The sequence below is a fragment of the Salvia hispanica genome, chromosome 4 (assembly GCF_023119035.1).
Source record: "Salvia hispanica cultivar TCC Black 2014 chromosome 4, UniMelb_Shisp_WGS_1.0, whole genome shotgun sequence".
NCBI lineage: Eukaryota > Viridiplantae > Streptophyta > Magnoliopsida > Lamiales > Lamiaceae > Salvia > Salvia hispanica.
In genome coordinates, this window is record NC_062968.1 from 19,913,449 (window position 1) to 19,926,021 (window position 12,573).

At 38.7% G+C, this 12,573-nt stretch overlaps 1 protein-coding gene and 1 pseudogene across 1 annotated transcript; one reads left to right on the top strand and one right to left on the bottom strand.

Moving 5' to 3' along the window:
- Nucleotides 1-624: 624 nt before the first annotated feature.
- LOC125220588 lies at nt 625-2,703 on the bottom strand. Its single transcript, XM_048122742.1, has 5 exons — nt 2,513-2,703; nt 2,428-2,457; nt 2,113-2,381; nt 1,614-2,032; nt 625-1,485 (listed from the first exon to the last, which is right to left on the bottom strand). Exons 1-5 carry the CDS (start codon nt 2,701-2,703, stop codon nt 625-627), a joined length of 1,770 nt encoding a protein of 589 aa, XP_047978699.1.
- A 51-nt stretch (nt 2,704-2,754) lies between these two features.
- Nucleotides 2,755-12,573, top strand: part of LOC125220589 — a 34,555-nt pseudogene continuing 24,736 nt past the window's right edge.

Sequence of the window (12,573 nt, forward strand, 5' to 3'; positions counted from 1 at the left end):
TATCACCATGGAAATCCACAAATAAGCATACACAATCATCCCCCATCATAAAATAAGAGTTTTCACCGAACAATTCATCCAAAACATGCTTAATATCCATGGAAGAAGTAGAACAAAACCCAGAAATTTAGGTAGGATGCATACCTTGTGTTGGTTGAGAATTGGAGATGAAGAACTCTAAACTTGAAGAGAATTGAGAGAATTATGGTGTGGGTGTGTGAAATTGGTGGTTTATAAAGGTGGGGGTTGTGTGCAAGGAAGGAATTTGAGAAGGAATGGGAGAATGAATGGAAAACATACCTTCTATAACTGCATTCCTGTTTCTGGACTGCGCGCGGTGGGCCGCCGCACGGGCGTTTAAAACAGCGGTTCGTGGCGGGCCGTTCAGCGGTTTATCCGGCCCGCCCTAAGCCTGCCCTAAGCCCGACCTATCCTGCACATGTGAAAACACGTGTGGCGACCGCCGTGTTTAGTGCGGCGACCGCCACGCGTAAAATATATATATATTTTTTTAAACAAAAACAAAAAACGAAAATAAAGAAAATAACTAAATCAACGAAAAATTGGGTTGCCTCCCAACAAACGCTTTTGTTTTTAGTCGTTAGCTCGACTTGAAGTGGCCCACTAATTGGGCGGATCAGCGACCCGAGTGTTGAAAATGGGCATAGGGAGCAACTTGGTCCCTAGCTTCTTCCACCACTTGTATTTCCCCTTATTTGTTTTGATAACATAAATCTCGGGGTCCTCCTTGGTTGCCTTCTTCCTCTTTTGCTTCTTTTTCTGCGGGATAGAGGTGGAGGGATTAGTATCGTCCTTTTTTGGAGAACGTCTTACCTTGTTGACATTGTAAATAGTGGAGGTAGTAGGATCCTTCACTTCAAAGGGGTCTTGAGGTTTGGTCAAATCCGTGATCATGACTGCCCTACACTGTTGTTCCATCTTTGCCCGCTTTGCTTCCTCAAACTTGAGCATCTCGCTTTCGATCTTATAGGTGGATTGACTATGGTTGTCGCTAATTGTGATCTCGCCACGACCTACATCAATCAAAGCTTTGCAAGTGGCAAGTCTCCTTAAGAATAGAGGGACGTTCTTGTCTACTTCCATGTCAAGCACAATAAAATCGGCGGGGAAAATGAAATCATCTATTTTCACTAAGACATCCTCAATCATACCAAAAGTTTTTATGGTCGAGTTATCGGCCAACCTGAGTGTTACGTCTGAAGTTTTGAGTGGCCCGATGTTGAGCTTTTCGTAGTACTTCAGCGGCATGAGATTGATGGAAGATCCTAGATCGCATAGGGGCTTGTCAACCTTTCCCTCTCCAATCCGGCATCGGATAATGATTTGGCTTGGATCTCTCTGCTTCACTGCCTTCTCCTTTTGGATGATCTCGCTGCAATGATGTGGTAACTTAAGGTCGGCTTTTGTTGGCTTTCTCTTCCTCATCACCGCCTCCCTTAGTAGCTTTGCGTACCTGGATATTTCCTGCAACGATTCAACTAAAGGAATGTTAGTATGAATTTTACAAAACATGTTCAAAAAATGTTTGAACTGCTCTTCGAGCTTAAACTTCCTCTTTGGCTGGAAAGGTAGCACAATCCCATTTTGCGCACGAGTCCCTGCTGAGCGGGTGCTTCTGCCTTCTCTGTGGCGGCTGGGCAGACTTCATTCTGTGCTTCAGTGGCGGTCCGCCGCGTGGTGTGCGGTGGTCCGCCGGCGACTGGGCAGTCTCCAGTTTTCTGCTTTCCCACCCACTTTTTGTTGACGCCGTCCACTGCTGCGGCTGCCTTTGCCCTGTCCTCATCTAACTTCTTTTGGATTTGCTCCATTTGCGTGTTGATGTTGGCTATGGCAGTTGAGATCGTGTTCATTTCCTGCTCGAGGTTGTTTATTCTAGCTTCGACCACTCCGATCTTGGTGTCATTAACCTTCCTGTCTTGCGCGATTATCTCCAAGATCCTTGTGATCCCTTGTTCATAATTTTCCTCCTTCTTGAGTGTCTCAACTACTCCTCCCTTGCTAACATTAAATTCTGCGGGGGTTGCAAGTAATTATTGTTAGAATAAGAGAGATTAGGATGAGGTCGGTTTCCATTATAATTATTGAAATTACCACCCCCCTGGTTAGGGCGATAATTATTGTTGTAATTTCTATTGGAACCGCCTCCTTGCATGTAGTTGATTTCCTCCACTGTCGGGGTAGGAGTTTCGGGTTTAGAGACTGCTATAATAGAGGTTGGTGGAATCGGGTCCTCCTTCCTTGATGAATCCATTTGGTCTACCCTAACTCGAAGCTCGGCCAATTCCTTTGCAAAAGAGCTTTCCTCGGCTTCTTCAACTGCAACTATCCTTTTTAGGTTATGCCTTTCTTTCGACCACCCCCTGTTGTTGGTGGTGAATTACTCTATCACCACCATGGCTTCCTCACCTGACTTCCTTAAGAACCCTCCATTTGCACCTGAATCAAGCATAGCACAAATTTTCTCGTTAAACCCATTATAGAGAATTCCTACCTGATGGTCCACGGTAAAACCATGGTTAGGGCACTTTTGGAGAAGGGCTTTGCCTCATAGAGGGGTTCGTCATGACCTTGTATGAATTGGAAGATCTCGCTTTTGAGCTTCAAAATTGTGCCCGGCGGATAGTACTTGTCGAGGAAGGCAGCTACAATGTCCTTCCATGTGGAGACCTTTTCTCTTGGCATACATTCAAACCACTCGAATCAGTTAATGAAAAGGGAAAGAGTCTTACCCTTATGGCATCGTCATCGACACCATTCAACTTGAGAGTGTTTGAGATCTCCACAAATTTGGAGAGATGGATGTGTGTTCACAGTTATGGTTATACAAAATTCCAACTACAATACCCTAGCACAGTTATTACTTTGATAGAATGAGTCACCTAGCTTATGCTCATGCGATATAAACGCTGATTACAAGATTAGGGTTGTCAAACCTAACACGTAACTCCAAAAAGCTCCTAAGACCCTTGAAAAGTCCCCACTCTCAATTAACAGTGTCATTTTAAAGGAAGCTAACTACAGTGTCTACTAAGTGAATCTAACTCGCTAGAACTCTGTCACAGTTATGAAGCAAGTTATATTAAATCATACACGATTGTGTCACTCAATCATGCATCATCAAAATTACTTAGGGAAGAAACAAAGTAAAAACAAAACGGATATTAAATTGAAAAAGGAATTTGTATAACCAAAGTCGTTATTAACACATCCCTAGAATCCTATGAGTTTAGTTACACATAATTGAATAAGCTAAAAACATAGATTGAAAGGAAGACAATTTGAACATAAAACTAAAGCAAATAAAACTCGTAGGTTGAATCCTTGTCGTTCTTGATGTTCTTGAAATCCTTCTCCAACTCCTTGCACCAATGAAGTATTCTAGGTCTTGATCTCTATGAAGTAATTTGCAAGTAAAAGTTCTCTCCTTTTTGATGAAGCTTGAGGTCTTATTTATAGGGGAAAGCCATTCCTTGTTGTAGAAGGAAAAGATCTCCAAAATATGGTAAATCTGGGCGCAAATCTAGGGCTTCTCGAATTCACCGCCTTTCTCCGGCGGGCCGCCGCACCTTGGCCGGCGGTCGCCCGCGTTGGAGTCCAAAGAGTCTGTTCCCTCGGCGGCGGACCGCCGCACGTCTTCGGCGGTCGCCGGACAGAGACTTTTCTTCCAAGCACATTTTTCCAAGGCGGACCGCTGCATTGATCTGTCCGCCTGGCGCCGGCGGTCGCCGCACACATCCGCGGCGGTCGCCGGTCGCCGTCTCGACTCCAGATTTCCAAACTTGATTTTTTGGCTCTCTTTTTCGGCCCAATTATGCACATTTCTCACAAAACACGTCAAAATACCAAAATAGACAAAATATGCAAATAATGGACGTGTAGAGTGACTTTGACATAAAAAACGGATCAAATAATGGCCTTAAAACAGTGCAAAATCTGAGCGTATCACTTGGGCGTCCTCTTCACCTTCTGCATCCCCGAAGCCGTCGGTGCCAGCATCCGAAAGGCCAAAAGTATCACCGACGAAGGCCGCCCCACCCCCTCGGCAGCGGCGCCATCCGCTTCCAGTTATTCGACGACGGATGAGACTTCAACAGTCCCAACTGCGACGACCTCCGCGCCTACCTCGCCTAGATCGAGGCAGCCGGGAGAGTAAAGTGTTGGAAATTATTTATCATAATATATTCAAGAATACATAATTGAATATAAATAAAACAAGATCTTTGAACATCATGTATTTCACGTATTAACCATAAACATAATGGATCAAAAATTTAACTTTATGATCCATACCGGAAGCGATTGGTGAAGACAGAGAGAACTTCCTCGGACTTTCTTTGGCGTAGTAGAGCAACACCAACTCCAAAGATTTTGTTTCTCTCTCTTTCCCTCGTTTATGTATTCTTTGTAATGTGTGTGATTTGATGGGATCACCACACTTGTATTTATAGGCAGAGAGAGAACAAACCCTAATTATAAAACATTAAGACCACGTTTATCGGTATTCCATGGTCGACCGCCACATCACCATGCATTTAAAAATAAAAATAAAAAATGAATTCAAGGGTCTCTCTCTCCTAGACAAAGGTCGGTCAAATGGCAACCACCAACCACTTGGTTGGTCAATTTTATTAATGATTCAGCCAATGAGATTGTGCCAAATGGCACATTCTCATTGGTTGATTTTTTTTATAATTAATACATCTTAAAAATAATTTTTCATTCTCTACAAATAGAGACCACATTTGCTATAGCTTTGCAAAAAAAAAATCTTATCTTTTCTCATTCTATAATCCTTTCTTTGGTATAATTTCTTATTTTTTTAGTCCTCTTTGTTGTTCATCATGGATGATGATGAGATATTCTCTGATTCTCAAATTTTCTACTCAACCCAAAATTTCAATCATTCTCAAACTTTTAGTCCTTCCCAAGATTATTTCCCTAGCTTTGATAATTTTCCAAATTCTAGCCAATTAGAAACTAACGTGAATGCTTCAAACGCTCCACATGGTTGGAATGCGCAAGAAGACATTACACTAATGTCTGCTTGGTGTTTCATCAACACAAATGCATGTGTTGGCACCAACCGAACTAGTGCGAATCTATGGGAAAATATTCTTGATCAATATGAACAAACAAGAAAAGAAAATCCAACAATGGGCAAACAAAGGAGTTTGGAGTCATTGAGACAGCGCTACAGACGACTCAACACAAATGTCTCTAAGTGGATTGGTGCATACAAGTATGCACACGATCGAGCTACGAGCGGCGAATCTAATGAGGACATTGAGATAGCAGCTCAACAAATCTATGGTAAGAGTAAATTTACTCACCATAAGGTGTTTGAGAGCGTGATGCGACACCATCCCAAGTGGGAATTGAAGTTGAATAACACCGGTTCATCGCGATACCAGCCAGACGACGGCAGCCTTGAAGAAAGTCGTGGAAGCTCAGAAAGGTCGAGGACTAGTGAGGAGGGAGGACCTCAATCAACTCCACACCTGGGAGTGTTTCTTCAACATTACAACGTCCTATTGGAAGAGATAAAGCTAAAGCTAAGGCTAAGGCTAAAAGAAAAGGCAAAGAAGTTGCAACACCATCATATACGGTTCCTAATGATTTCACTGCAGCACTGCGTGAAATGAGAGTCACATGTGAAAGGGAATGTGATATTCAAGAACGGAAGATCAAGGCAGCTAGTGATATTCAGGAACGGAACATCAAGGCAGCTATCCTTACTCCGCTGATGGCTAGGAGGGACTTAACTCCATAAGAAGAAACGCTGAAACGCAATTTAATAGCAGAATTGTTTGGGAAGTGATCATAGTTTATCTATTTTCAATGTATGTTTCTTAGTATGTAACTTTCAACTTCTATTGCTTAGTATGTAATCTCCAATTTCTGTTGCTTAGTATGTAACTTTTATTTGGCGTTGCTTAGTATGTAATCTCCAATTTTCGTTGCTTATGTAATTTCCAGTTTATGTGATAAGCCCTTCAATCAAAGCATGAATAGATAAAATATGCTCACAAGTGGTGGTGGAATCCATTAGTAACCCATGTGATCACGAATAATGGAAGTATGCCCACATGACAAGTTATTTTCCACCCACAAGTGGTGGTGGAATCCATTTGAAACCCATGTGATCATGAATAATGGAAGTATGCGTACATGACAAGTCATTTTCCACTCACAAGTGGTGGTGGAATCCATTAGAAATCCAGGTGATCACGAATAATGGAATTATGCCTACATGACAAGTCATTTTCCACTCACAAGTGGTGGTAGAATCCATTAGTAACCCATGTGATAACGAATAATGGAAGTATGCCTACATGACAAGTCATTTTCCACTCACAAGTGGTGGTGGAATCCATTAGCAACCCATGTGATCACGAAAATCAATGTATGACTGCATGACAAGTCATTTTCCACTCACAAGTGGTGATGGAATCCAATAGAAACCCATGTGATCACGAAAATCAAAGTATGACTACATGACAAACCATTCTCCATCACAAGTGGTGGTGGAATCCAATAGAAACCCATTTGATCACGAAAATCAAAGTATGACTACATGACAAGCCATTCTCCATCATAAGTGGTGGTAGAATCCAATAGAAACCTATGTGATCACGAAAATCAAAGTATGACTACATTACAAGTCATTTTTTTTTTATCACAAGTGGTGGTAGAATCCAAAGAAAACCCATGTGCTCACAAATAATAGTAGTGGAAGCCTATGCTCAACAAATAACTTCTATAAATTTACCCATATGCTTCACGAAAATTACATACAAATCCTCTCACAATTATTGAGCCAACTCTCCCTAAAAAATGTCATCAAGTTCTAATTTTGAAACTTCCAATCTTCTCGAAGACAATGAATGGGAAGAAAAAATTGTTGAACAAAATTAGCAACTCGATCAACTAATCCAGGATATAGCTATTTGGCCAACAACCATGTCTTCACAACCTACAACCCTGACGGTTAGATCTAGAAGGAGATACATTGAAAGGAAACGCGAGGAGGGTCATGATATTATTTTCGAGCAATACTTTGCTGAAGATCCAATCTATCCTCCAGATTTTTTCCGAACAAGGTATCACATGCGAAAACCTTTGTTCGAAAAAATAATGAACAAGCTCGTGGAGACCGACAACTTTTTTATGCAAAAGTGTGATGCTACTGCTCGGCTTGGTATGTCTGCCATTCAGAAATGTACAGCAGTGATGAGGGTGTTGGCCTACGGGACAACAGCCGACTTGCACCTTCAAGTTCGTTGAAGGTGTAATTTCTAACTTCGACGATGAATACTTGTGAAAGCCCACCGAAGAAGACCTGGCAAGACTTCTGCATATTGGAGAACAACGTGGGTTTCTAGGCATGTTGGGTAGTATTGACTACATGCATTGGGAATGGAAAAATTGTCCCACTTCATGGGCTGGACAATATGCCGGAAGAAGCGGGAGTCCGACAATCATCTTGGTAGCAGTAGCATCTCAAGATCTGTGGATCTGGCATGCTTTTAAGGTCGAGCACCGAAGGTCAATTACATAGTAAATGGCCACGGAAAAATTATGGGGTATTATCTTACTGATGGCATATATCCTCAATGGGCGGCATTTGTCAAATCTATTCAGGTCCACAAACGATGATGCACATATTGTTTGCTCAACATCAAGAGTCCGCGCGAAAAGATGTTGAGCGAGCTTTTGGTGTTTTGCAAGCTCGTTTTGCTTTTATCAAATGCCCATGTCTTATTTGGGATCGTGATATTATGGGAAAAATAATGATTGCTTGCATAATCTTGCATAATATGATAGTGGAAGATGAAAGAAACACGTATTCAAACTATTGTGATCTAGCCGAATTTATTCAAGATTGATTTGGACGAAGTAGTCGTGAGAATGAAGGTGGAGATGCGAATAATGATTTCATATATTCTACGAATAGGATCGCGAGTCTAGCTTCTTAAATGAAAAATAAAGCCAAACTTCAAAACAGAGAAGCTCACAAAGCTCTGCTAAACGATTTGGTTGAGCATATATCGGCGAAATTCGGCAATTCCAATTTAATGTCTAGTTTTCATCTTATGTTTGAGTACTAATTATGTATTTTCAATTTCGTAATTCAATTATTGTAATTTATGTTTTTTTTAAGTTTGTCTCTATAATTTTTAGTTTGTTATTTATTGCATTTTTTAATAAATTTTATTATTCAATAATAAATATTCATGTAATAATATTATTATTTAAAAAATGATATTAAAATAAATGTATAATAGTGTGGTTGGGTGGTAATTGATAAACCATGAAAATAGGTGTGGTTGGGTTGGATGAATATTGATGATGTGGAAGATGATGTGGTGGAGATAGAAATAAATTAAATATTGAAAAAGTTGATGGTTGAGTTGGGTTGGATGGTTGCTGATAAACATGGTCTAGAGTCATTCCATCAAAGTAGCTATTAAAATAATTAATATATACGTTCCATTTTGATCAAGAATATAATTGTTCACAATCAATTAATATACACATTTACTCAATCAATTGGAAGCACTAATTGATTACAATCAATTATTTTAATATAAACTATTAAACTAATTGTAATTTTGCCATATATATATATGGGCATGTTAGTGTGCCACCACCCCTTATAATAACATCATACCACCATTTCTAGCCAATCATTTGTACACGTGGACGAATAATAAGCTGCCACGTGGCAAAAAAAAAAACCGCAAAAAAGACGGCCAGCAATATGCTTGCACCTTATGCAACAATTTTTCTTGTCCATCAATATCCGACACACTATACAGCAATCTATAGATTGTTGTGTAGTGTTTGTAATATTGTTGTGTAGCATTTATAATATTGTTGTATAAGTGGTGTCACGGTGTCACTTTAAAAGGGGTTGTCATTTTAACACAAACCTATATATAATATATATATATATATATATAGGCATGTTAGGGTGCCACCACCCCTTAAAATAACATCATACTACCATTCCTAGCCAATCATTTGTACACGTGGACGAATAATAAGTTGTCACGTGGCAAAAAAAAAATCTAGAAAAAGATGGTCAGCAATTTGGTGGTCTTTATCCAGCAATATTTCTTGGCCAGCAATATCCGACACACTATACAAGCAATCTATAGATTCTTTGTGTAGTGTTTGTAATATTGTTGTGTAGCGTTTATAATATTGATGTATAAGCGGTGTCACGGTGTCATTTTAAGAGAGGTTGTCGTTTTAACACAAACTTCTATATATATATATATAGGATTGAGATCAATTGAGATTATTTAGGCTAATTGAGAAATGAGATGCAATATCAGCCACTCATTTTTATTAAATGAGTGGTCCAGATTTTGCCACACAATAAATATTTTCAGATTAATTTAATATGAAAGGGTAGAATGGTAAATTCAGTAAAAATAAACGAAAACAAACCCAATTGAAGCAGTCTGTCGTGATTTCTCACGTCTCCACATTCTCTCTCTTAATCCCCTTCCTTCTCGCCGGAGACGCTGGAGGCGGAGACCTCGCGGTGGATCCTGCTCAGATCTAATCTTCCCCGGCGAAAAACGCCTCGGCGAGTCCGTCTTCGCTCACTACCCATTGATTTGCCGGAGCTACCTCAGCAACATCATCCGCGGCGTCGTGATCCAACTCCTCGATTTCGCCGACACGACGGCCATGGCGAAGAGATCCGCCGAGAAGCTCTTCAAATACCTCGATATGTACGAGGGGCTCCAATTCCTCCTCCCTACCATCTATGGCGACTCCTGCTGGGGAGATCTCGTCGACGCAATCGACCGCATCGGAGAATCCGCCGTCAGCAATTTTTGAGATTGAATTTTTGAGAACATTCTTTCCAAGGTAGGTTTTCTTCAATCAAACGGATCTCTGTGTGTCAAATTTTTTTTGTTTGCGAGGTTATGGTTTGATTAATTGTGTATGCTAGAGCTGAGTTATACGAATATTGGGGTGGGAGGGTGAAATTGGGGAAATGAAGAACATCACTCAGTTAGGTTAAGGATTTCAAGTTCTCTTTAGTCAATTGAGTGATTTTTCTTTACTACTGCTTGCATCACAGAATCACAATAGCTGTTGTTTAGATCTAACTTCCTTTTATCTGAACAATTAAGTATACTGCTAGTTGAGAAGTAATGTTTCAATCTTTGATCTGAATATATGAATGCAGCTTTTAATTCGATTGTGGTGCTGGAATTTTTTAGTTGTGTAGATAAGGTGTTTGTGATATTGCCTAAAATATTATTGTTGACATAAATTATATAAGTTGTTGACATGAAGATGTTTATTTTTTACATGAGTTATATAGCTCGTTGACATAATAACGTTTGTTGTTGACATGAATTATATAGGTTGTTGGCATAAATTTTATGAAATATGTTGTTGACATAAATTATATGTAAAACATTATTGTTGATATGAATTATATGTAAAACGTTGTTGTTGACATAAATAATATAGGTCATTGACATGAAAATATTTGTTATTGACATTAATTATTTGTAAAATGTTGTTGTTGACATAATAGGTCTTGTTAGGTTGAGATTTTTGGGCCTAATTGAGAATTGAGATGCAACCACGGCCACTCATTCGCGCGATGTCAACAACCTGTAGTTTATGTCAACACGGGTATTTTTGTCATTTTAGTTCTAAAATGTTTAAATTATATTCTAAATACTCTGTAAAACTCTCGAACGGTTTCTCAAAGTTCTCTCCCAAGTTTCTGTCGCGATTCATCGCGATTCTAAATACAATTTTGAATCTTCTCTCCTCTTCGTTGCGATTCATTTCCCAATCTTAGATTTCGGTCAGTTTTCTACATCAATTAATTTCGAAAAATGAGGATCGAAGAAATAGTTGAAGCTGAAGCGGCGATTGCATCCAGAAAAAGGCATTCCAAATCGGCGGTCGTTGAAGCGACTTCTTCAGGTTAAGAAATTGATTCAAATTTTAAGTATATTGCTTCGATTTTAGTGTATTACCACACATCTGGATTCGTTTTCTTATGAAATCAATTTCTGCTGATTTTTTTTTATTAGCAATGGTAGAATCGGAAGAGATGGAAATGAACAATGCTTCTGGAAAAAACGGAAGAGGACAAGCATCACCTTCCAGTTAAGGATTTGTTTAAATTTTTAAGATTATTGACATTTTAAATTTATCGCTATTGACATAGCTATAATAATATACTGTTGACATAGTGTGCGATTGTTTGAATGATTGTTGACATAATTATATTGACATAGTGTATGCTTGTTTGACAAAGTGTATGCTTGTTTGAATGGCTGTTAGGTAGGTTGTAGAAAACATATGTATGGCTGTAGTAGTATGTCAATAGCTATTGACATAGTGTATGGTTGTTTGAATAGGTGTTGACATAATTATATTGACATAGTGTATGCTTGTTTGACATAGTGTATGCTTATTTGAATGACTGTTAGGATGGCTGTAGAAAACATATGTATGGTCGTAATAGTATATCAATAGCTATTGCCATATTGTGTGTTTGTTTGAATAGTTGTTTACATAGTCATATTTATGTGAACAGGGTATGCTTGCCATAAACTTTATAAGATAATCAACAAGGTATGTCAACATTATAAACTTTAACTATTGACATAATAGTAAAAGATAATTGTTCTTGCTATATATGGGATATACCTGTTAATGATAGAGTATACTTAATGTCTGAACTTCTGTTAATTGTGTTTGGTATATCTATTGACGTAATTTTAGTAATATACATGCACTTGCTGTCAACAAAGTATACTTGTTATTGTCATGATATTGTGTATAATTGATATTGATTTATTATGTTTGATTTAAAACCAATAACTGAAAAATATCAAAGCGAAAAATGAGTACTTCAGTATCTCAGTAAAGGATGAAAAACGGATTGAGATTGCTGAAAATTTATCTCAAATGCTTCTAGTGAAAAGGAAGCCTTTGTTTTTTGTTGATACAATAAGCAAACTGAATTAGGAACAAATTAATGTTGTGAAGGAGTTGGGTTTTGAGAGTGTCCTACATTTCAACATTGATTACATTCCTAGTAGATTAGCATTCTCATTATTAAAAAGTTTTGATGAAAAAAAGTGCAAGATAAAGCTTTATAATGGGAAAAAAAATTCATATCACTGAAGAGGATGTGGAGCTTGTATACAGATTTCCAAGAGGTGACATTACTTACTCCAGAGATAAGTGGAAAAGAAATGCACCTTTCATGAGGGAGATAGCAGAACAATGTAATACGAAACTAGGAAACGTGAACCATAAAGCTGTTGAACAACTTATGTTAGCAGATCTTCAAGGAGGAACACAGTTCAAGAGAATGTTCTTGGTCCTATTAGAATCAGCATTGATTGAGCAATCAACATGTGGAATGATAAAATCTAAGATTTGAGAGATAATTGATGATCTGGATAACGTGAGAAATATCAACTGTTTATCACATACAATGTATGTCCTCAAGTTTGCAATGGGAAATTGGTCGAAGACAGAGAAGAACGCCTT